Raw genomic sequence first — 26,342 nt, forward strand, 5'->3', positions numbered from 1 at the left:
ACATGCAAAAGAATAAAAGTAGACCACTGTCTTACACCATGCACAAAAATGAACTCAAAGTGGATTCAAGACTTGAATCTAAGGCCTGAAACCATAAAACTCCTAGAAGAATATGTAGGCAATACATTCTTTGAGGTCGGTTTTAGCAGTATCTTTTTGAATACCACATGTACTCAGGCAAGGGAAACAAAAGAAAAAGTAAACAAATGGGACTGCATTAGACCAAAAAGCTTCTGCAAGGCAAGGGAAACCATGAACAAAACGAAAAGACAGCCCACCAACTGGGAGAAAATATTTGCAAATCATATATCCAACAAGGGGTTAATTTCCAAAATATATAAAGAACATATACAACTGAACAACAAAAAAACAAACAACCTGATCAAAACATGGGCAGAGAATATGAGCAGACATTTTTCCAAAGAAGATATACAGACGGCGAACAGGTACATAAAAGATGTCCAACATCACTAATCTTTAGGGAAATGCAAATCAAAACTACAAAGAGATATCATCTTACACCTGTTAGAATGGCTATAATTAACAAGATAAGAAATAACAAATGTTGGCGAGGAAATGGAGAAAAGGGAACCCTCATACACTGCCGGTGGGAATGCAAACCGGTGCAGCCACCATGGGAAACAATATGGAGATTCCTCAAAAAATTAAAAATAGAAATACCATATGATTCAGCTATCCCACTACTGGGTATTTATCTACAGAACTTGAAATCAACAATTAAAAGAGATTTATGCACCCCTATGTTAATTGCAGCATTATTGACAATAAGTAAGATGTGGAAGCAACCCAAGTGCCCATCAATGGGTGAATGGATAAAGAAGATGTGGTGTATATATACAATGGAATACTAAGCCTTAAAAAAAGACAACATCGTGCCATTTGAGACAACATGGATGGACATTGAGGGTATTCTGCTAAGCTAAATAAGCCAGACAGAGAAAAACAAATACCATGTGATTTCACTCATATGTGGAAGATAAATGAACACATAGATAAGGAGAACAGATTAGTGTTACTAGAAGGGAATAGGGTAAGTGGAGGGCAAAAGGGGTAAAGGGGTACATATGTATAGTGATAAATAAAAACTAGACTATTGGTGGTGAAGACAATGCAGTCTATACAGAATCTGAAATATAATCATGTACAACTGAAATTTATACATTATAAACCACTACGACCTCGATAAAATAATTAAAAAAAAAAAAAGAAACAGGTGGATCTGAGTTTACATTGAGGTCCAGGATGTGGTGTCGGTGTGCGTGTCCGAGGTGGGCTCAGAGCTGATGCCGCTGGAAGTGAGCCTACGTAACCTCTACACTTAGATAAGCCAAAGGCGCCTGAAGGGCTATTTTTTAATCCAAGATATGGCTCTTTTCCAATGTTCTTTCGCTCAAGGAGTGGCATCACCAGTCACCAGTTGCACAAGATGATTTCTCGGGACACGCCACCCCCATATTCCACATAATCGCTTAACTCCCTCTTCTGGACACCCCTCCTCGCCATCTCCATGGCCTCCAGCACCATCCAGACCACAACAATCTGCCTGCTTGCTGCTCTCCTCATCTGCCCCTACCCCCTCAGATCCACTTTCCACACTAAAGGCAGGGAGATCTTTTCAGAACACAAATCTGATTATTTCATCCCCCTCCTTAAAACCAACAGGTGGCTTCTCGTTGCTCTCACGACAAAGACTAAATCCTAATCATGCACTACAAAACTGCACGTGGTCTGGCTCCCGGCTACTCTGAAGCCTCATTCCCTACCAGGCCTGCTTCATTCTCTGTCTAGTCATTCTACATCTACCTTCCAGTTCATTGGCACAATGCTCTTACTAACCACAGGGCCTTAGCACATGCTATTCTTTCTGCCTGAAATGTTCTCCCCACTACCCCATCCTCTACTATACCTAGTTAATTCCAATCACCCAGTTTCATCCCAGTGAAGTCATCACTTAACCAGAGAAGCCTTCCCTGCCTTTCCGTTATTTGCATTCATAGCACCATGAGTATTTGTTTAATGTCTGCCTCCAGACCACAAATGCCATGACGGCAAGTACTGATGCCTAATTTTGAAGGTCGCTGTTACCCTAGCCTGCAGCACAATACCTGGATGAAGTCAGTGCTCAATCAATGTTTGCTAAGTAAATGGATGGAACAAATAATTGACTGTGTTAAAGGAACAGCTATTTCTACATGAGCGTGAAGGAATAAAGATAGGCATATGCATAGGAAACTAGGAGAATGCTGACCCAAAACCCACCTCCTCTATGAATTAAGGATGAATTTACACCCAAACATAAAGGTGGCTGCTGCTGGCAAAGCAGAATGCTTGGAGGAAAGCCAGGCTTCCTTAAAGGCAGTGAGGTAAAAGGGACTTTCATGGAGGTGGAAGATGGAAGAGAGTTTGTGTATCACAGAACAAAGGACCCAGGGGGTTGGGAGAGGGAAGGGGAAGAAAGGGCAGAAGCATTGCAAGGGAGTATCAGCGGAGGGGTCGACGCTGGGCAGTAACCACAGTGGAAGCAGGAGACTTCACAGTGTTCCTGAAAATGAATCTGCTATAAACATCATTTCTGGGGGCCGGCCCCGTGGCTTAGTGGTTAAGTGCTCACGCTCCGCTACTGGCGGCCCGGGTTCGGATCCAGGCGTGAACCGACGCACCGCTTCTCCCGCCACGCTGAGGCCGCGTCCCACATACAGCAACTAGGAGGCTGTGCAACTATGACATACAACTATCTACTGGGGCTTTGGGGAGAAAAAGGGGGAAAAAAGGAGGAGGATTGGCAATAGATGTTAGCTCAGGGCCGGTCTTCCTCAGCAAAAAGAGGAGGATTGGCATGGATGTTAGCTCAGGGCTGATCTTCGTCACAAAAAAAAAAAAAAAAGTCATTTCTATTCGACTAACCTAGCTGGCACACTGAAAGTCCATACTCATGGTCTGGGATATTTTTCAGACATACAGGTGAATTTACAGGGGTTCTATTCTGGGCAGGATAACAATGCCAAGCCCACAGAGATCCTAGAGAGCTGTCAGTCACCACCAGGCTCATGAGCAAATTTAGCTTCTTTACGATTGTTGTTTACATCTTATAAAATGTTACATAGTGCACATGCTAACAGATACAATTAACTATAACACGCATGTTTAAATTGACCTTGATGTTTCACTGCCTTCATGTTATAAGTTACAACCCTGAAAAATAACTACAATTTTTTAAAAAACTGTGTAGAGACTGAATACTAAAGATTTAAGAGGAATCATGCATTATCTTACAAGACAGGAGCATGTATAAATGAAAACTTAAAGAACTGTGTTCGACCATCAGATGTAAACACAACTTAACCATTTTGATCTTTTAGAGATGACAAATCACTTGCCTTACACTTTGAATTCTTAGAGTAATTGTGCCAACATCTATTTGCCCCAAGATCTTTTCCTCATCAAATTCCACAATAACCTATACCTTTTCTTTTTAATTTTAATTGTTTGAATTGAAACATTTTTAAGCTTATTTTTATTTTCACAATCTTCCCTTTTTTGTGTGTCTCTTCCGGCGCTACTGAAATTTATTTTGTTGTGTGCTGTCAGATGTTAATGCACGTCTAAAAAGGTATTGTTTAAGTGGCTTTTATCATCATTACTGTTATATATAAGTAAACCATAAATTTCAGCATTAATATGATGTCTTGATATTTTACTAATTTCTTTAGCGTATTACCCAAAACCCGCAACTCAAATTTCAGTTCTGTATAATTTGGCTGTTTTTGTTTCGTTTTGTTTTTTAATTTCTTAATGTGGCTCGTTAAATTATAACCAAGTTTTCACTTCTCTGAAATTTACAAAACAATGAGGGCATATTAATCGTTTACAGCTTGGATAAAAATGGAGAGCCATTTGGTTTTGTACCATCTCTCTTGGTAATTTTCTCAAAGGAGTTAGCTGTGTTATTAGTAACTGTATCCGTTATGCATTGCCATAATAATGCATAACGAAGACAAAATTTTGTGCCCTAAAACAATAAGGATTTACTTAGCTTACGATTCTGTGGGTTGACCATTTGGGCTGCTCTTAGTTAGGTGGTTCTTCTGGTATTGGCTGGCCTTTGCTCGTGTGTCTATAGCTTGCCACCTGGTTGGAAGGGAACTAGGTGATTTTGTCACTCATTAACCACACCAAGGAACTCAAAGGAGGTTTCAGAAACAACTGTTTTTCCAAATTGCTTTTTTTAGTTATGTTAAGAAATGCAATCACTAACTGTCCTGAACCAATCCAAACCCCACTGCAAGAGTGACACCTGTGCAGACCTGCCAACAAGCGCCCAAGAGATTACTTTTGCTTCATTTTAATGTTAAGAGCTCCACCCCAGGAGGAGCTCAGGCCTTTTTACTAGAACATGTGATGTATGTGGAAGCATGTTTTCCAACTGCATCTGTGCAAGTAAATATCCTCCTCTCCCTTTTGAATATTCATTCCCCATCTGAAATAAAAGGTCTCCTGCTTTTCTTTGCTCAAGGAGCCACGACTTTGGAAATAATTTCCCATGGGCTCCTTATGTGCTGCAAATAAATCTTACTTTGTGTGACAACTACTTCTGGTGAAGGCTTGGATTTCAACTCACCAAGAAGTGAACGCACTTTGGTTCGATAACAGTTTGGATGGCCTGGAACGACTCATCTCTACTCCATCTGGCCTCTCATCCCCCAGGAGGCTGCTAGGGCTTATCTATGTGGCAGACACGATCGAGAAAAAGCCCACAAGGCCATGTGAGGTCCAGGTGTGGAACTGGCACACTGTTACTTCTGACACATTCTATTTGCCAAAGCAAGTCATGAGGGCAACAAGATCCAAAGGGTGGGGAAATAAACCCCCTTCCTGAGGAGAGGAGCTGCAACATCACATTACGATGAGCCCAAACAAAGGGAGGAGTGGAGAATTGGGGCCATTTTTGCAGTCAAATCTACCACAGTCCATCCTTTGGCCCCAATTATTCATGTTTCTGGACCAGAAAAACACTCACCTCCTTCCAAGATCCCCAAAGTCTCATCAAATCTCAGCATCAGGCTCAAAGTCCAGGGTCTCATGAGCTATGCTAGGCTGCATGTGGCTCCTCTTGATCTAGAGACCTACAGACTAAAATGAGGAGTTGTCCGCCCCATACCCCCAGCAGACAATGCCAAAGGGGGGAAGGAGAACCACAATAAATACTTCCACTTGAAAAGGGGAAGAATGGGAGGCACAGAGCAATCGCTGGTCCATAGCAATTCTGAAATGCACTGGGAAAATGTTTTCAGGGCACACAGGAGTAGAAGCGTTCCTTGATCAGGCAAGTTCCACTTGCTGGGAGCGTTTCTCCAATCTACATCCCAGCATGACTCTTCTCTCTGCTTTCTGGGATATCCCTCCTTTTCCAGCACCTTCTTGGGCACTTTGAAAATGTACTCTTTGAGCAACTCTCTTAACCTTCCTGCCCTGAGCAAGTTGGGGGCCCAGAGGCCTTTTCCCACTTTAAATTGTCCAGTACCCTTAGGCCAGTAGGCAGTGCTCTGTTCAATATGACTCCCATAAAAACTTTGAGGGGATGTCAGCATTGTGGCTGAATAAATTATCCCTCATCATGTCCCCCCACTCAACAACAATTTGGCATCCATCCATGGACAAAAGTGCCTTTGTGAGAGCTGTGGCATCCAGCACCATATGCCAAGAGACCCAGGAGAAGTGTCACCTACCCGTGTGTCTGGTAAGAGGTCCCAGCTGTGGACCCTGCAGTGGCTTGTGAACTGGGTTCAGCACCCCTTGGCCATGGTCCAGGAACCCCTGGAAAACCCTGTCTTAGACAATCACCCATGGACAGAGAACCTTTATGGAAGTCTAGGTTTCCAGCTGAGAAGTTCCAGCACACCACTGGACCAACAAATTGCAAGTTTGGATGCATTGGAGAGGTCAGGAGGAACAGTTTGACTTTACCCACACCACTCCTTCTCCCAGGCCACATAGCTTAGGCCAAGACAGACCTTCTTGGCCCATGATTTCTCCCACAGGGGAAAGTGAGAACATGTGAGTGAGCACCCAGCTTCCCCAGTTGTGTGGGACGTTGCCAAAGAGGCTCATCTCTCTCACCCCAATCACAGTACTGAATAGTGAACTGCATGACTGGGGGGTGGGAAGAGACTGGGAGAGCAGCAGATAGGACTCTTGGAAGGCATTAAAGGGATGCAGATCCTACTAACTGCATCACGGACTCCCTCAAGAAGCCTGCCAATGAGCCACTGGGGATGCCTTGCCCATGGATCCCCCAACTAGCCCACGGGCACCCCCTGTGCTCCACGTCCCTCACCCACACACACCCCCACCCTGTGGCTGTCTTCCTGTGCACACTCCCAATGGTGGCGAAAGCAAGCCTTGGCTGTGGCTAATTAGCAGGTGCAGAAAGCCAGCCCAAAACTGCAGGCCAGGGAGAAACCAAAAACTTGAGCTTTAGCACCACAATTGTGAAAACAAAAGAGGCTGTCCGCACCCAGCCTGGTGCGTTGCAGGATGGAGAGAAGGCATACAAGCTTAAGAATTCTACCACAAGAGGGAGCAGGAAGAGTGGAACAGGGTTATCCATAGAAGGTCTGAGAAAGCCTCAGGATTCGTAGCAGAGCTGATGGTAGGTATTTCTCTCTTGAAGGCAGTTAGTAAAGATGAAGGAGGTGACTGCCACTCCAGATGCAAAGGCAGCAACACGCGACTTCAAGGAACATGAAATATCAAGGATCACCACCAAAGGCTCATAATAATTTTTAGTAATAAGTCCCCAAGACATGAAGATCTGTGATTTACCTGATAAAGAATTCAAAACAGCTGTTTTAAAGAAGCTCAATGAGGGGCCGGCCCCGTGGCTTAGCGGTTAAGTGCTCGCGCTCCGCTGCTGGCAGTCCGGGTTCGGATCCCGGGCACGCACCTACGCACCGCTTGTCGGGACATGCTGGGGCCGAGTCCCACATACAGTGGCTGGAAGAGTGTGCAACTATGACATACAACTATCTACTGGGGCTTTGGGGGGAAAAATAAATAAAGTTTAAAAAAAAAAAGAAGCTCAATGAGGGCCGGGCTGCATGGCTTAGGGGTTAAGTGCGTGTGCTCCACCACTGGCGGTGCGGGTTCGGATCCCGGGGCCCGCACCGACGCACTGCTTCTCTGGCCACGCTGAGGCTGTGTCCCACATACAGCAACTAGAAGAATGTGCAAGTATGACATACAACTATCTACTGGGGCTTTGGGGAAAACAAGGAGGAGAATTGGCAATAGATGTTAGCTCAGAGCCGGTCTTCCTCAGGAGAAAAAAAAGAGGAGGATTAACATGGATGTTAGCTCAGGGCTGATCTTCCTCACAAAAAAAAAAAAAAAAGAAGCTCAATGAGCTACAAGAAAACAAAGAAAGTTAACTCAATGAAATTAGGAAAACAATATGTGAACAAAATCAGTTTAACAATGATAGAAATCAAAAAATAGAACCAAACAAAAATTCTGGAGCTGAAGATTACAATGAATGAAATGAACATTGCAATAGCGAGCATGAACAACAGAATGGATCAAGCAGCAGAAAGAATCTGTGAGTTAGAAGACAGGAACTTTGAAATATTCCAGCCAAAGGAGAACACAGAAAAAAGAATGAGAAAGAGTGAAGAAAGCCTATGTGGTCTATGGCATATCAACAGAAGAAACAATTTGTGAATTTTGGGAGGTCCAGAAGGAGAAGAGAGGGAGAAGGAGGCAGAAAGCTCATTTAAAGAAATAATGACTGAGAACTTCCCAAATCAGAGAGAAGGTACACGAAGCTCATAGGTCACCAAACAAACTGAACTTAAAGAGATCGTCTCCAAAACACATTATAATAAAACTGTCAAAAATCAAAGACAATGATAGAATCTTAAAAGCAGCAAAAGAAAAGAAGCGTGTGACTTACAAGCTAGCCCTGTAAAGCAATCAGCAGATTTCTCAGCAGAAACTTCACAGGCCAGGAGAGAGTGGGACAAAATACTCAAAGTGCTCAAAGAAAAAAACTGCTAACCAAGAATACTCTAGCCAACAAAGTTGTTCTTCAGAAATGAAGGAGAAAGAAAGACTTTCTCAAACAAACAAAAACCTAGGGAGTATATCAACACTAGACCTGCCCTGCAAGAAATGCTGAAAGGGTTCTTCAAGTTGAAATGAAAGGACACTAACTATTACATGAGAACATATGAAAATATACCACACAAGGGTAAAGGTAAGTATATGGTCAGATTCGGAATACTCGAATGCTGTAATATGGTGGGGTATTAACCACTTAACTCTAGCATAAACGTTAAAGGACAAGAGTATTAAAAATAACTATAGCGACAATAACTTGTTAATGAATACACAATATAAAAAGAGATAAATTGTGACATCAAACATATAAGGCGAGGGAGTAAAAGAGCAGAATTTTTGTATGCAATCAAAGTTAAGTTGTAATCAGCATAAGATAGACTGTTATATCTATATGAAGTTTTATGTAAGCCTCATGGTAACGACAAAGCAGAAACCTACAGTAGATTCACAAAAGAGACAGAGAAGGGAATCAGAGGATAGCACCACAGAAAATCACCAATTCACAAAGGAAGGCTGCAAGAGAGGAAGAAATAAGGGAACTACAAAACAATCAGGAAACAATTAATAAGATGGCTTTAGTAAAAACAGAGAATACATTGGTGGTTGCCAGGGACAGGGGTGGAAGCCGGGGCTGGTGGAAATGAGTGAAGTTGGTCAAAGGGTCCAAACTTCCACTTATAAGATGAATAAATCCTGGTGTAATGTACAACGTGGTGACCATAGTTAACAATACTTTACTGTATATTTGAAAGTTGCTACCTATGTGAAAATTGTACCTATGTGAGGTGATGTATGTGTTAACTAACCTTATGGTGGTAATCATTTCACAATATATACATATATAAAATCATTACATTGTATACCTTAAACTTACACAATGTTATATGTCAATTATATCTCAATAAAACCGGGAGGAAAGTTTCCTTCAAAAAAATAAATAAAATCACTTGCAATCTCCCATTTGATGTGGTTTTGACATATGTTATCAGTTGAACTGTGTTTCCTCCAAAAAAGATAAGTTGAAATGCTAACCCCCAGGACCTCACAATGTGACCTTATTTGGAGATAGGGTCTTTACAGAGGTAATCGAGTTACAATGATGTCATTAGAATGGGCCCCAATCCAATATGACTAGTGTCCCTATAAAAAGGGGAAATGTAGACTCAGAGACTGACACACACAGAAGGAAGACTACGTGAAGACACAAGGAGACACAAGGAGAACGCCTTATAGAGACAGAGGCAGAGACTGAACCAATGCAGCTACACACCAAGGAACACCAAGGATTGCTGGCCACCACCAGAAGCTGGGAAGAGACAAGGAAGGATTCTACCCAGAGTCTCAGAAGTTACATGGCCCTGCTGAACGTTGATTTAGGACTCCAGCCTCCAGAACTGCGAGACAGTAAGTTTGTGTTGTCTTAAGCCATTCAGTTTGTGGTACCTTGTTATAGAAGCCTAGCAAACTAACACAACATACATTTTCGTTTTGAGGACCGTGGTGTTCTAACAACGAAGTTCTTATTTGATGGCAGCTCCCAGCTACTCCCCTTACTTGGTAGTGACATTTGGCCATTAGAGGGACAAAAGTCTCCACTAACGGCCCACTTGGTGAGGCAGGAGAAAGATGAAGGCAGATCTTCAAAGCTGGATGCAAGTTTTATCCCACCACCAGTTGGTCCACCCCGAATGACTTAGAGCAAGGTTATATATGCGAGATTCACATACCCGGGATCTCGCTGGACAAACCTATTCCTCACGGAAGACAGAATTTCTAGTAGTATTATTGGAACCTACATCTTTTCCATTAAAAAGTGAGCGCCTAAAATTATCATATGACTTTCAAGCACCAAATGAAACAAAACATCTGTGGTTTTTTTACTTATCAAAATGGATTATGAACTATTTCATAAGATAATTCAAAAACATAGAAGTAAGACAGCAACCATTTGTGTACCCACAGCACACCTGAAGAAATAAGCGTTAACAACAGAGCTGAAGCCCAAGGCTCCCTTCCTCATGGCCCTCACCCCAGTCCGCCACCCCCACCAGCAGGAGCCACTGTCCTGCTCTTTTGGGTGGCTTGTCCTTCTTGTCAATGAGGAGGAGACTCGTTACATGTTCTGGATACTAATGCTTTATGGGTTAAATGATTTCCCAGTTTGTGGTTTGGGTTTTCACTTTTTATAGCGCTTTTGCTAAACAGAAATTTTAATTTTAATGTAGTTAAATAGCTTGGAATGACCTGGGCCTCAGGAAGTGTGTGTGTGTTTTACCCCCAAACTCAAGAGAGAATAGGCCTTGTGACATTTCTTCCACACCAAGCACCCAGGCTGAGACAGACATATTTCCTGTGGCTTTTCTTTGCCAGTAAGTAGCTTTGCCTGGTTCCCCCAAGGGCAGCTCTGCTAGGACATCCTCCGGTGCTTTTCAGCTCACTCCCAAGACCAAAGTCTTGACTCCCATTCTCCTGACATCAGTTCAACCAAGGGTTTGGCTTACTGAGGTCAGCAAATGCTCCCAGGGCAACGTGGCTTCCTGTGGTTTCTCGATTCTTCTCTGTTTTTTGGTCCCTGGGGACACCCACTTCCTGCGGTCCAGGACATTCCAAACTATAAACAAATGATCACACTAGACCAAGACAGGCAGCACTCAGAAGTGCCTGGCAGACCCAAAACCAAATCCACTCAGGAGGAATGTGCCCTCAACCCAGGCTTTGGGAAGTCCCACAGAGAAGAGCCCCAAAATACGTGAGCTTCAAGTACAGCACTATACAGCACGCACGAGAGAAGCGACCATGGACCAGAGTAGATGGAAACAAGAGAAAACAGAACTGGGTGTGTGAACAGAACTGGTCATTCCAAATAATACTTGCAATATTCTACCCAGCATTGCAACACGTTTTGTAGCCCAAGAGTTTTTCATCATAGCTAGGGGCCAAATACGGCCAGAAAGAGAAGTCATTACACGTGTTTTAAAAAACAGTTTTAAGTAAATCCAACTTCACTTTAACTTTTCTTATTTCCTTATTTTGTTTTAGCAAAAAAAAGCTTTTAAATTTACTTTTCCTGTTTGCTGAGCTACCTGCTTTTATTCTCTTTTACTAAAAGGAAAATTATCTTACTAACTTAGTAAGCCAAACGCTGTATGATCGCCCTAAACAATATTGTAAAACCACAGTATTATTGAAAGCTTTTTAAAAAATCTTAATTTAAAACACATAATTCAATTTTATTAATTTACATGGGATAATGGCATAATACATTTCCTTTGGGGCTTAAAAAGAGTGCATGTATTAGACAAGGCAGAGCTAGGGCATGCGTGCAAAGGGTGTGATATCTGAGTATTTTAATTTTCCTCTTTGGCCCAAACACTTTTGAGTTCAGGGTTTAGGTCCAAGCGATGCTCCAGTTATCTTGTTATCTTAAAAAGAAATTTAATTCACCCTTAGGAGACATAAGGGGAGATTTCTAGTAGTTTACATAGAACTTTATGTGATTAATAAAGGAATACAGACAAACATAAGTTTTCGAGGCTTTGTGTAAAAACGCTGGGTCAGTACTTGCTAGAACTCTGGGCAGAGGTGATGGGCGCCTGCAGGAAGACTCTGGGCAGAGAATTAACCATTGGAGGAACAACCCCTGCTGTCAGCCAAGTCTAGTCTGCAGTTTTCCAGCTGATTGGAAAACACGATATAATCCCTTCTCCACAAATACTCATGAAAGCACCGGCCCTTTCTCCTCCGGCTGCTTCTTTGGCTTTTCCACAGCATCTTCTATTTCCCTCTGGCACTTGGCCCTGTCATTTCTATTCCCCTTGGCCAAACACAGTGCAGGCCCACATTCCCCTCCCCGCCTGACTGCAGCAGCTTCCCAGGTCCTGTTCCTTCCAGACTTGGGCACTGGTCTGGCACATTGTGGCTATAGTTACTTTCACACTCATAATCATGTTTCTTCTTTGAAAACTATCAAGATGGCTGCCCCCTACTCACTGAGTATCTTCCTCCCTGGGGCTCCCCTCAACCATATGTGCCCCCACCTCCTCAACTGGGGGAAGTCTTTTCATTCGGTTTGTTCTTGAGTCTTTCAACACCAGCCAGACGTCTACCTTCAGCTGATTGTGCCCTGCTGCTGATGGGAGGGAAGTGGGGGATCCAGATCCCCTGAAGGAGGGTGATGTGGACTTTCCTTCCAGATCAGGTTCCCCAAGTGGCAGCTGTGGCTTTTCACCTTCAGTTTTCTTAATCACCTGTAAAGTAAGCACAATTCACAAAGACAAGTATGAACTTTCGCCTGGAGACAAAAGAGTTACTTTGGTGTTGAGCAAAGGATAATTTTTCTGTTAGCGTGGGTTTTTTTTTCCTTCTCCGTTTGGGACAAAGGATTCGCTTCCCATTATTATCCTAAGACCTAAGGTTGTTGTCTTTGCCTTCCTGGGTGGGTGGTGGCAGGGCCCATTGCTTTCGCTTAATTCCAGAGTCCCCTTTGATAAGGGCCTGGGAGGACCTGTTTCTGCCCATTTATCTCGCCACCTGAATGAATCTCCAGCTGTTAGCCAAGGTGGAAGGGCCTCTTCTCCGGTGGAAGTCGGAGGCATGGGCACGTTCATCTTCAATGGAATACCATGGAATATTAACGAGCACTGGGCACGGCAGGAGTAGGGGCAGGGAGCCACCATCAGTAGGGGGAGAAGGAAGCCGATAACTAACTACACCTACTCCACGATTACGTCTAACTTTGGGGAAAATCTTTGCGCTGCAAGCCGTAAATATTCAGGTAAAACAAAGGTTGCATTTCTGACCGGCCCAGCTCCGGTACTAGCATTGTCATAGGCCAAAAGCGCGTCCATGGTCCCACCTGAGGTCGCGCTGCAGGACGGGCAGTGAACAGTGGTGACCACAGGCGACCACGCGAATCGCAGGCTAGAGTCTGACCTGACACCGCACAGTGGCCACGGAGGGACGTGGGCGCGTGTGCGGACCAGACGTAATGTGCAGAGGGGCTTCAAGCCCACCGAGGACTCTGTCAGGGCCAGACATGCCCTGGCACCATCTGAAATCTGTGCACCTGGGGAGGGGACCCTCCCAATCAACACTCCGGTGTCCTCGCGCCGAAGCCGCCGAGCGGCGAGAGCCGCGAGAACCGCCCCACCTGTGATTGGCGGCTCCACCAGGGGGTGTGGCCTCGAGGTGTTGCGTGGGGAGCCGGGGCGGCTGGGGTGCGCGCGCAGACCCACGGCCTCTGCCCCGCCCCCGCCTGTGATTGGCGCATTTGGCCAAGGGGGCGGGTTCTCAGGCGGTGGTGCGCGCGCAGCGCCCGCTTCCCCGCCCCTTCTCCGTCCCTGCCTGTGACGGGTGCCCTCGGCCCAGGGGGCGGGCCCTCAGGTGGCGGTGCGCACGCAGCGGTTACGTCAGTACCGGTGCGACCTCCGCTGGGCCCCGCCCCTCGCCTGGCGCGCCCCGCAGTCACCGCCATGGCAGCTCTGTTTCTGCTGCGGCAAGGACGAGCCGGGGCGCTGAAGGTAAAGGGGGGCCAAGCCGGCGGCCGGGAGCCCGCCTAGGGCCGGGGCGAGGGGCGCGGCCCTGACGTCCACCTCCAGCCGTCCTGGGCGCTGACCCCGCTTCCGGGCCGGGGAGAGGGCGCCGGCGCGGGACAGGCTGCCGGGGCGGGCTCGGGGGGCCACGGGGTGGGGGCGGGGGGCGGCGAGTGTACCCCGACCCCGGCCGGGTCCCCGCTGCACCCGGATCACCTGAGGAGCCCCCGGTGTGCGGTGCCGCCGTGCACCGTCAGTGTCGTGAGGACAGCGTCCTTCCTTCCTCCTTAACCAGGAGAGGACGGGAGGCCGCGTCCAGGTACCTGCCTCCTGAGAAGGCAGCTTACAGTACCTCGTCCGTGAAAAGAAAGGAAGAAGGGCTTGCCTACTCCATATGTGAAAACTAAGGCCACTTCACTATGTTTAAAATTAAAAATGGCACTTATTACAAGAGCGCTAACTATTCACTGCAAAATAATTAAGTACAGCTGGAGGAAATCTAGGGTCAGCGAATCCATTGTTTACTCCTTGAAGTATCTAGTTAACAAACGAGGTTTTGAGCTTTGATGTGTACATATGCACATCTGCTTACGGTCATAAACCTAAGAAATAAATGTTTTCACCTTCATATGTGTAGTATAGGCGCCTCTATTCTATGTTTAGCATCTAGACCAGTGCCCAGCACTGAGCAGGCCTGAGTAAATGTGTGCTGAGTGAATTAGCACTTTATAAAATGTTTGCCATTTGTGATACAGTGTAAACACTTTTGAAGCAATTATTATTCGTCTACATCATTTTTAATGGCCAGATAGTATTTGTTTTGCTTTACTTTTTAAGTATAGAAAGACATTTTACAAAAAGAGTCATGGTATTTCGTAGGTTAATAGGTAGTTGGAAACTACAAAATGTGCACAGGAGAAAGTCTGGCTGGAGAAGTATTCAAATGTTGGTAGTGATTGCCCTTGAACTCCAGAATTTTTTCTTGCAGCTTTTTTGTATTTTCCAAAATTTCCATAACACAGGTGTATTATGAAAATTGTAATGACTGTTAGAAATATACCATATGAATGCAAAGCAAAGCATTCATATATAGTAATAATACATAGTATTCATATGAGATAATAGCTATTTATAAATGGTATTGCTCTAAAATATCCATATTTGTTCATTCTTTTGTCAGACTATGCTCCTAGAAGCACAGGTGTTTCGAGGACTTGCTTCTACAGTTTCTCTCTCTGCAGAATCAGGAAAGAGTGAAAAGGGACAGCCACCGAATCCCAAGAGGCAGAGTCCACCAAAAAGTAAGATTTCAGTGGTAGTCATAAGAGAAAGAAAATGCAAAGTAAATAAGTCAGTCAGCTTCCCAAGCATGAAAAGGAGTTTTACTAACTACCTAATTTATGATTCTTCGTTTCCAGCAGAGTCCGGATTGTAATCAGACATAAGATCTGTAACAGATTTCAGACCAAACACATCAGTAACGTAACAGTCCTTGACTCGGTGTTTAGTCCTAAACTGGTTCTGACTGTATTTTCTAAATGCCAGACTCTAGCATATAGCACCATGATGCAGAGTATGAAGGCTCTGTGGTGGTTAGGTGGTCCTAATAAGATCCCATACTCCCGTGAGGGAGCCAGGAACCCTACCTTGATTTTTTGCCCCGACTGTGACTTTTTTCCGTGCCTTTGATTCTCATCTGTGGTTTCCCAGGCTTTGCTCGGCCCCAGTCCAGGATGGCAGGCGTCATTTTATGACTGTGGAGACAGAGTTAAGAGCAGGCACTGTTTTCCATTATGACTCACTTTGATGAAGCATGATGTCTGATCCATTTCCAGCTCTTTCCACAGTCATTTTGACTTTCATCACCAGTTTTTACTTTATTTTTCCCTCTGAATACCAATGTAGCATATTCTCATGGAAGAAAAATAGAAAATGCAAGTATATTTTAAATACTTCTGGGAATTTTATGTTCTACTCCCTGCTCATTATTACTAATTGATTTTAATCCAGGTTAATTGCCTTTAGTCTTAATTGATGAAACCTTAGTTAACTCTTAAAAAAATACATAATATGTACAGTCTCTTTGCAAATCTCTGATCTTCATATAGGGTTAGCATGATAACTTGAGTTTGTCTTATTTTCACCAAAACCCCATTTCCTCAGTTTGAATGTTTGAAAGTGTTTCAGTTCTTTTGTTTTGTCCTTCCGTGGCCTGCACATATACATCGGAAGGTTATAAATACTGGCACTTTGTTGAGAGTGCCAGCCCCCCACTGCCTCTCACACTCCGTCAATCTCAGCTGAGGAAACACACCTTCCTGGTCGTATCTGCAGCCCCATCAACGGGAGGCCTAAATTTGACAGGAACATTATTGAATTCTGTCCTATACCTCCTCATTTTTAAATCCATGTTCTTTTTGTTTTTAATCCAAAAATTTTTGAATAGATATCTTAAACATAAGGACTCTTTTTTTTTTTTTTTTTTTTTTTTTTAACAATAACCACAATACCATTATCACACCTAAAATGTGTTTATAAGAACGTCAGTTAAGGGCCGGCCCCATGGCTTAGCGGTTAAGTGCGCGCACTCCGCTACTGGTGGCCCGGGTTTGGATCCCGGGCATGCACCGATGCACCGCTTCTCAGGCCATGCTGAGGCCGCGTCCCACAGCAACTAGAAGGATGTGCAGCCATGACATACAACTATCTACTGGGGCTTTGGGGGAAAAAAAAAAGGAGGAGGATTGGCAATAGATGTTAGCTCAGAGCTGGTCTTCCTCAGCAAAAAGAGGAGGATTAGCATGGATGTTAGCTCAGGGCTGATCTTCCTCACACAAAAAAAGAAAAAGTGTAAGATTCAGAGATGCTTTTTGCCCGCCAGTGGCACATTGCCAGATTAAACCCCTGTCAGTTGTGGGTGGCTTTGGAAGCTCTCGTGGAAGTTTCCTGCATGCAGACGGGAGGCCCTACGCACTCACGCTTGGGGTTACATCTCTAGTCAGAGTCTGCCTCGGAGGCAGGACCTCGGGGTTACAGAAGACGTTCTGCCTTATTCCATCTGGCTGCAGCTTTTCGTAGCACATGCCTCCTTCCTGAGGAGAGCCACCAGCACAGATGTCAGAATCCGGGGTCTCCTCATAGGGGCCCCTCCTGCAGAACCCCTTGCTTGACAGCTTTGGTGTGCCATTGAACCCAATCACTAGGCTGAATTTTGCAACAGTCAGTAATAAATCATTGACTGAATGACTCCTATGTCGCTTTTTAAAGAATATGCCAAGAAGCCAAAATTAATGAACCATTTCAGGTCCTTAGTTCAGCTTGAGAAGTGAGGACTCTCTGGAAATAGGGATTTGGTGTATTTAATTATGAGCAGCAGTGCCAGGCACTGTTCTGAGCACTCCCTATATTATCTCATCTGGTCCTCCCAACCCCATGAGCGGATGCTATCAGGATGCCCTGTGATAGAGGAGAGAGAAGAAGAGGAGAGACACGTGAGCTGCCAGGGTCACACAGATGTCAGTAGTGGAGCCTGGGTTTGAATCCAGGCAGTAAGGCCCCTCGGTCTATTTTTAATCACTGTGCTGTCTTTTCTCTGAAAAATCTCAATGCTCGTGTATTCATTAAAAAAAAAAAAAAAAACTGTTTATAGTCAAACATGTAAAAAAAGTTTTAATTACCATATAAAATTCAAATAACTATTCTTTTCATGTCATATTGAAATGCACCTTTGTTTCTGAATGTGCTTTGCTTCTGAAATTAGTTTTCTGACCCATTGACAAGATATGGAAGTATTTTAAGGTGGCTAATCCATTTCAAACACCACAGTCGTTTTTGCTTTTGATAGGAGGACCACCAAAAACTTGAAGGTCATGCCGTCACTTTTCAACCCAGCAGAAAAGGGATTCAGGAAATCTAAGTTTTGTTTTGAGAGGAGATAGAGAAGCAATAAGGAGAACTCTGTCTGTGCTGTCACTAGTGTCAGTGCAGAGGCTGTTACGGTCTCTAAGGGATTGGAAACAGTCCCTGAGAGCCCCCGTCTCGTGCTGTGAGAACTGCCTCCACGGCTAGCCTTGTTTAGGTAGGTTTGTGTTTTATTGTGTTTATCTTTCAAGAAAAGTCATCGTCAGACTGAAACATTTTGTCAGAGCGTGTGGGCATCCTGCCTCTAGACAAACGTAAGAGATTCAGGAAAACACACAGGTGAAGTCACACTTAGATGCAGAGTGAGAGCCGTCGTTCCTCTACGTGGTAGTGCCGTCTTCCGGGTGACAGGCAGCGCTCTGCACTATTGAGGGCAGGCTTGGTGTGCGCACTGGTGCTTTAGTACAGCAGTGACTGGTGGCAGCTGCAGATCATGGTGGCAAGCCTCCTGAGTCACAGAGAGGACGCTGGGCCTGTGCTGCAGCGGGCCAGAAATTGGCTCTTGATAACAAGCACACGCATTCCTACAGTGCAGTCTGTTAGCCTTTCCGTGGAATCCTCCATAACTTAGCATGAATAAAAGAAACGTTACAGCCTCCTTGTTTTGTATGATAGACAGAAGTTTCCTTTTCAAACAAAATTTCTCAATTATATCATTGTTAATCCCATTTGAAATTTTCTTTTCAATTTTCAGTAGGTGATAAATCAACCTATAATGTAGTTTTAATAACTTACAATTTAAAAAATCTCCACAACATATTTTCGGAGATTCAGGCGTTACAATTTTTCTATTCAAAGCAGCCTATCTAAGGTAAGCCTTATTTTAAGTTAATTTTTCATACTTGGAAAATTCATGCTCAACATAAAGTGGGTTAATGATACAGGTGAACAGGCTAGCAGGGTTTGAGGCCAGCATATCTTATACATTGCCGTTAGGAATTTCTGAGCTGTATCAAGTGTGGTTTAGAGACAGAGAGAGAAAGAGAAAGGGAGAGTTTGAGTGTGTGTGCACACCTTTGCCTCATTTTTACGTTTAATGTGATCCTGGAGCTCTGTGTGAGTCCTGAGAGTTACCTGCATGAGCACCTGCTCTGGACAGTCGGAATGCAGTTTCGGGCTGGCACGGAGCCACAGACTCAGACATGGCGTGGAGGAGTTGGCGGTGATGGTGGAGGTGTGGGTGGTGGTAAACAGTTACCCACTGCTCTAGCTGTTCAGTCATCTCCTTTTATGCTGCCCATTGACCTCTCTCTGGCCCATTTCTGATTTTTGGTTATTTCTCAGTTTCCTTTGATCATTTTCTATCATTCTGTTATATATAGGTTCCTGAGCTCAGAAAACAATTAAAAACCTCTTTGGATACCAGTAAGATAGAAAGGTTAGGAATATATTTTTTCCACTTTAGAGAACTAGGATTGAGATCTTTTTAGTATAAAATAGACTCCTAGACTTGAAAATAAAAACTTTAGACTTAGAGTTTGCCCATCTGTAATATTTTTTAAAAGTTTTGCTTTACATTTGAAAAGTAATTTTAATTTATAAAAACTTGTCCTATGTTTTTCTTCTAATCTGTACAGTTAGAAAAGATTTACCACCTGAGAAAATTGGATGAAATCAGCTCTAATCAATGTATTGTATGATTTCATTTTTCTCGTAATTGACTCTACAAAATGTAAGACTTTTATATTAGCACTTATTCTATTTTTTTTTTACAGTTTAAAACATGTTGTTTCCAATGATATATATGATATTAAATTATTTCAGACTTTTTTGGTCTTGTAATACTTTTGTTTTCCTTGGCTGAAGAAATCCTCGAGTGACTTGTGATTTTGAAGAACTTTTCTTCCTCTTAGGGCAGCTTCCTTTGAACTACATAACCCCCTCCCTTGGACCCCCTACTCTTAAACGCATGTATATGCATACCCAAACTCAAACCAGGCTCTAGTGTCTACTTTCTGTGGAAAGTTCAAGTTCATACAATATGGATAGCTTTTTTGATATTTGAAAAGTACCAGGTTTTTAGAGATTTAAGAAATTATACATTTGTAAAACTTCAATAATTGTGGTCAAAGAAGCTGTCGTTGTGAAAAATGGAGACATTTGTTACTTCTGTTGGTAAAAATCCTCATTTTTTAAATTTTCAGCTACAAAGAAAAACATCTACATTTCTTACTGTTCTCTGTGTCATGTGGCTTGGCTTTCACTTAAGAGTGGGCTTCCATGGAATGTTTCTTAGGATAATTATGTTGAAGATATGAATAACAAGTTGATGTGTAATGAAATGTCTGTGACTTAGATGAATTTAGATTGTTTTACTAAATATTAAAAGTAATATTCCTCTTTATGCCATTTCCTAGATGTAGTGGAACCAAAGGAGAGGGGCAGGCTAGTAGCCACCCCAGCAGCAGCTGAATTGTCTAACAACCTATCTCCACCCCGTTCTTACCCGTCAGTTGTGAGTCAAGGCGGGATGGTAGCTAGCCCTAACCCCGATGACAACAGGCTGTTCACAGATGAAGGGGTTCCCAAGTTTTTGTCAAGAAAGACTTTGGTAGAGTTTCCTCAGAAAGTTCCATCTCCATTCAGAAAACAGGGTTCCGATCCAGAAGCTCTTCAGGAGAGCAGGAGAGGGACAGATGACTCGTCTTCATCCTCGTCCAGCTCCTCTGATTCCGAGTCGGACGAGGAGGGTGACAGCTCAGAAGCTGATCCTCAGCTGATGAGCAAAGGCAAAGGAAGGTTTCCAAAACCGGAGGCCTCCCATTCCTTTGAAAACAGAGCCCCCAAAACTGCGATGTCAGTGAAAGAGAAGGCCTGGTCACAGCAGCCACATCCAGACCTCGCCTCTCCAGAGAGGCCCCGTCAGGCAAAGAGGAAAGGGACCACCGTGAAGCCATTAAAGGACAGAAAAGGCGCTGAACCAGCACCCACAGCAGCCAAGTCACAAGTAGATGGAGAGTTTATGAAGCAAAATGGAAAGGAAAAACAATTGCAGAAAGTATTTAGATCAAATAAAATAGAAAAAGAAAGCCAAAAGCCCTTTGAAGTTAAAAAAATCTTATCTGACCATGCAAAATCAGGATTATCTACACAACCGAATGGCGGCCCAGTGCCCACTCAACTGACAGAAGAAACCGCAGCAGGAAGACAGCTGCAAGCAGCTCCGCCTGAGGCCAGAGAAGGAGGTTTGGAAAAACGAGTACCAGAACCTGATGGGGAGGTGGCTTTTCCCCTGTTCAAAAAAGATGTGGGGAAGCAGGTAATAGGAATAGCGAAGGCTAACAACGAGATTTTGGAAGATCAGGTACCGATAAAACATTTGAAGCCAGTTCCCGTTCATCATGAAGACGTTTTCAATGAAAAGACAGCAGTACCGAAGCTTGAGGAGAAGGGCGAAATCATCGAAGACTCAGCAACCCAAACGAGAGACCAGGACGACGCACAGGGTATACTGTGTTGAGAACTCTCCTTATCCTTTGGGGGTGGTTAGATTCTGAAGATCTGTGTGATAGGAAGAAGTATCACAATTAATCAGACTCTGAGGTAGAAATGGGGCCTAAACACTGTCTCAGATAAGCAGAGGAGTGTATCTGAGTTGTGAATCATACACACCTTATATATAGAACCCCTAAAACGTTTCGAATTTATTTCGAAATGAAAGAGTATGTCCTTGGCACTCTTGCCTGTTCTTTAACCAATATAATTTTGAAAATTGGCAGTTTAACATCATCACCCTTAACTTTTGAGAGTGCCCAAGTGTTCATAAACTTGCAGAGCGTCTCACTGAGTGAACAGGGGGTCCCAGTTAACTCCTGTAGCGAAGAACAATAGTTACACTTCGTCTGATGGTCTTTGGGTGAGCGAAACAGATTATTGCATTTAGCATCCTTAGGCCTAAGGGAGAACCCTGCATTTTAGGAATTAAAGCAGTAAGTGACACAAAGGCAGCCATGGATGGCATAAGTCTTTTCACTGGGCAGTGTTTCCTTCTCTGATTTACCTGGAAAACAGAATGGGCTGCTTTATTTTTCTATATTGAATTTTTATGAAGGGCTTTTTTGCTACCATAAATTTTTAAAGGGACCCTCTTTATTCCTATTATGTTACCATTTTCTTGTGCATTGAACTTTATAAAATATGTGCTTTAGGTGGGTCCTGGCAGAACAGTAGAGGAGGTCTCCAATTTTAGAATCTGTGGCTCTTCAAGACTTCTTTAAAAAGCATTACTAACCAGCCCAGCTCCTTCCTGTTTGCTCGCTCTTCTTTTCAAAGCCTCCCCTCGCCTCATTTATATTACCTGGTAATTATTGTTAGCGCTTGCGTTACGTTGACAGGGTTTATGTGTTGTCTTCCCTCTCCATTTCCTCCCTCTTTCGTTGATACGCAGTGTGCCAGCGCTTGCCACACTCCTCAAGACGTCGAGAGCTGTGTTTCCTGGTGCTGCCGTTTCAGCCATTCTGCTGTAGATTGGAGAGGAGTACCAAAACTTTCAGCATAAAAACAGAGAACTGGGGCTTTTCAGATTGCAAACCTTTTTGAAAAAAATTTTGCTTCTAATTTTTCGTGGATGTATTATTTTTCCAGTGTTCTCTTTGCCCTTCGGAGGCTAAAGACGCCACCCAGAAGTGCAGCCCATGTTGCAGGTGCTGTGTCTGTGCAGGGTGGACATGGGCCACTACGTAGTCCTCCCGCCGCAGCTGCCCGGCCCCCTGCCTTCTCGGTGGAGTGGTTTCTATAACAGTTTGCTAAGCCTGCTTTCCTCTCGGTTACCCCCTTCCCTGTATCGGCCATAATAACGCCTTCCGCTTTGAAGATGTCCCTACACCACATGGAAGGTACTCACTGAGACTAGAAAGATGTCAGCCCTTTAAATGAGGCATCATTTTTAATACAGCTAAAAAAAGTGGAAAACAAAGCTCTTGGTATGAATTCAAGTAGTGGAAAAATGTGTTATTTTTTTGGACAGCCTGAGTAGAAGCTGGGAGAGCCCCAAGGACAGTTTAAGAGCAGTGAGAACCTCACCCAAACCTTAGCCTTCATCCCGCGCAGGCTTTGTTTCCCTGTCATCTTGTGTTGCGTGTCACGTTGCAGGAGAGCAGTATTTCTTTTGCCTCAACCACACACTTATTTTTTGTGAGGGAGATCAGCACTGAGCTAACGTCTGAGGCCAATCCTCCTCTTTTTGCTGAGGAAGACTGGCCCTGGGCTAACATCCGTGCCCATCTTCCTCCACTTTATATGTGGGACACCTGCCACAGCTTGGCTCTACAAGCAGTGCATCGGTGTGCACCCGGGATCTGAACCTGCAAACCCTGGGCCGCTGAAGCAGAGCACGTGCACTTAACTGCTATGCCACCGGGCCAGCCCCTCAACCACATGCTTTTAGTTTCAAGATTATCAAGTGTGTAGATATATGGATTTTAATTCTTTTTTCCACTTAAAGAAATAAAGCTAAGTTAGTATTTTTAGCCTATGAATCTAAAGTATACCAACAACTTTTTTAAAAAAAACAACAAAAACTACACATCTCATTTCCAGTTTCCCTTAACTGTGTCACTATTATTAAAATAGTTGGAGGGGCTGGCCTGGTGGTGTAGTGGTTAAATGCACACGCTCTGCTTCCGGTGGCCCAGGGTTCGCAAGTTCAGGTCCTAAGCATGGACCTACACACCGCTTGTCGAGCCATGCTGTGACAGCGTCCCATATATAAAGTAGAGGAAGATGGGCACGGATGTTAGCTTAGGGCTAATCTGCCTCACAAAAAAAAAAAATTTGGAGTTTATCTAATTTTCTTGTATTCAGACTTAGGCTCAGTTTCTGCTTTTGAAAACTTTCTTCTTTAAATGGTTTATTTCTATTACAGACAGATTTCTCATAGATCTAATTTTTTTTCCTGCATCCTTAAGTGACCTGAAAGCCCGTGCGTAATTGTTCTAGGCATTTTCAAAATTCTGAGAAGTCCAGGGCCTATAAGTATTCAAAGTAAGATGTTAAGACGTTGTAATAACTATTCCATTTCTTACGTTGTTAAGGCTATATGTTTTAGAATAAATTTTCAGCTGATTTCTTTGTTTTGCTTTTGAAGATCCTGTTGCTTTCCTGGGCTTTTCTTTTCTCATGAGACAGTTTATTCCTATAGGTAGGGTTATGAGGAATGCTTGGTATGTAAGTGTCTGCATGTGAGCTAGCTCGTTCTAAAGCACCTTCTGTGGACGTTCTGTGTTTCCCCTCAGAGCCCGCACAAGCCGCCGCGCCTGCCGAGCCGTTTGACAACACCACCTACAAGAATCTCCAGCATCATGACTACACCACATACACCTTCTTAGACCTCAACCTGGAACTCTCGAAGTTCAGGGTGCCTCAGCCCTCTTCAGGACGAGAGTCACCTCGACACTGAGAGCTCGGTTGAAAGATGAAGCCTCCGTTGTCTTTGCTGCATTCTTGCCTGCGAAAATAAAGTCGCTCAACAGTGCTGGGGCCTGGCGTGCGCCATTGGTTTCCCTCTTACACCCTTATGGTGAATTAGCAGCTCTGCTGCTCATTATTTTGTCAGCGTGTATTTAGAAACATCTATGTGCAAGGACTTGTTCCTTAATTATAAAATTAGGGCTCCCTGGCCATGTCCATCAGGTTAGAGAACTGGTGCTTCTTGCCTGTGGGTCCATGTGAGCCCCTGGTGAGTTTTGTGTTAATCTGCTTTACCAGCCAGGTGTTGACAAATGTGAGGGTGCCCTCTCATTTTACAGACCTAGTTCTTGATAGAGCAGAAGTAGGAGTTTCACTGATTTTAACTATTGCACTGCAAAGAAATTATGATATTCCAGCATTTTATCATCAGAGAAAGGACATAATTCTCTGTTCACCTCCATTGGGTATCTGATGTAAACTCTGGGAGGGTCTCGGTGGTGGGATCAGGGAGACGTGGGAGTTGTGTAGGGTCCAGCAGCAGCTTTGTTCCTGATGGCCGAGCGGACTCAGAGCTGATTGAGCTACCAAGGGTTTCTTGTTGGTAGAATAACCTTCCATTACCTGTGATGACCTTACGCCTCGGGGACGTGAGCAGCACCAGCAGGCTGAGTCCGTGCCTGTGCACCAGGCACCCTGTGGGGACAAGTAAACAGTCTGCTCTGAGAAAGTAACAAATCTAGATGAGATTATTGCTGATACTAAGAGCCGAGGTGAAAGACCGCATCCATTCCTGAGGGCGACATGTCCCAGCCTGAGGGAGGGTGTCCGTCACTCTGCGTGTACGTGACATTCTCGAGTTTGCTTTATTCTCACAATTCCTTTCTTGTCAAGGGCCCTAACTCCAGGGCTTTACTTCATTTCATCTGAATCCTGGTCCTTGGCCTCCAGTCAGCTTACAGTGAGCCATAACAGTGTATCTAACTGATGATTCACGTTTCTATAATCCCACCTTCATTAAAGTTAATCCAAGGAAGAATACTAAAATTGAAAAGTAGTATTGTGATCATCTGCCTCGGATCTTGTCACCACCCAAGAGGCTTAGCAACTCAGCAAGATTCTTCTAACCACATTTTTTAATTATAGAACTACTAAAACCACATTACTGAAAAGAAAGAAAATGGGAAAAAAGTAAGATTTCCTAAAGTCCACTATGCCAACCCAGCCATTATTTTCATTTTACATTTTTCCCCAGTCGTGGTGGTTTTAGTTAGATGGAATCGTATATATACAGCTTTCTGTCCTGCTGTCTCATTTAATAGCCTGTTTCTCAAACTGGCCCACAGAACGCCTCTGATGTTTGGGGAAATAGAATATGAAGCCGCAGACCTCATTTCCCAGGGCTTTTAATGCTACAGAGAGTTGAAATTCTTTTCATATAAAAACGAGTATGAATATATTTTAATTTGCATGTTTTTCCCTTGGAATCAGTCCTGTTGGGTTATCTTTCCGTCTCCCTGGGAGTTTGGTTCCCTCTCCTCTGCCCACTGAACAGGCTTGAAAGGCAGTAATGAACAGCAGCAGGCACAGGTCTGCATTTTAGACCCATTGTTGCTGACGACTCCTCGATATTCCATCTGGTTAGCAACACCATGGTTCCCCACCAAGTGCAGCCTTTTGGATCTGTGTCATTTCCCATGTTCTCTTTAAAGAGTGCTGCCAGCAACATCTGTGTGAATACACCTCACTTTGTGTTGTGTATTGTTTCCTTACGACGCATTTCCAGAAACTAATCTGATGAATCACATGCAATGTGTGAACATTTGTATTGCTTTCATTTCCTCCAGATTTTTAAACCAGTTTAATAGGTTTGCGTTAAATAAGGTAATTATTTTGCCTCCTTTTGTATTTTTCCTGTCACCTAATCTCTGCCATCTTTCTAGACATTTGTTCTCTTATACCTGTTACAAATAAGTACCCTTGGACTGGAGGAGATTGTATGTAAATACTAAGTCCAGTGCTTGCTTATTGTGGGTTCTCGCCCTACTGTTTACCCGCAGCTGGTTAACAACTGAACATCAGCTGATTATTGTGTGGCTTTTCTGATTCTGCTTCCAAGCACATGCTTTGTGTTTTAATAGTTTATGTTCTCCTTCCTGTCTCTCAGCTAGCATTCAAAACCCAAGGAAATGTTCATCGGCTCACACCTTGCCCCCTAATGCCGCCTGACAGTGGCCTCATACCTTGCAGGTAGGAAGCAATCAAAGGTTTATAAAATGAGTCCATCAACACTACAGCGTTTACCACACCCCACAGGGATGGTGCGTGAGATATCAACTATCAACATTG

At 43.9% G+C, this 26,342-nt stretch overlaps 1 protein-coding gene across 3 annotated transcripts; it reads left to right on the plus strand.

The window, feature by feature from the left end:
• The first annotated feature begins 9,381 nt into the window (after positions 1–9,381).
• Positions 9,382–24,075, plus strand: NDUFV3 (NADH:ubiquinone oxidoreductase subunit V3). Of its 3 annotated transcripts, none has more exons than XM_058523169.1 (4): positions 9,382–9,540; positions 14,848–14,968; positions 19,946–21,034; positions 23,822–24,074. In XM_058523169.1, the coding sequence occupies exons 2-4, from the start codon at positions 14,851–14,853 to the stop codon at positions 23,983–23,985; spliced, it is 1,371 nt and encodes a 456-aa protein (XP_058379152.1). In that variant the 5' UTR covers positions 9,382–9,540; positions 14,848–14,850; the 3' UTR covers positions 23,986–24,074. The 3 variants fall into 3 exon arrangements, with proteins under 3 accessions (XP_058379152.1, XP_058379153.1, XP_058379151.1); XM_058523168.1 differs by lacking the exon at positions 9,382–9,540 and adding an exon at positions 13,554–13,655 and having other exon boundaries at positions 23,822–24,075; XM_058523170.1 differs by lacking the exons at positions 9,382–9,540; positions 19,946–21,034 and adding an exon at positions 13,551–13,655 and having other exon boundaries at positions 23,822–24,075.
• The last annotated feature ends 2,267 nt before the right edge of the window (positions 24,076–26,342 follow it).

Source organism: Diceros bicornis, chromosome 27 (assembly GCF_020826845.1).
Source record: "Diceros bicornis minor isolate mBicDic1 chromosome 27, mDicBic1.mat.cur, whole genome shotgun sequence".
Classification (NCBI taxonomy): Eukaryota; Metazoa; Chordata; class Mammalia; order Perissodactyla; family Rhinocerotidae; genus Diceros; species Diceros bicornis.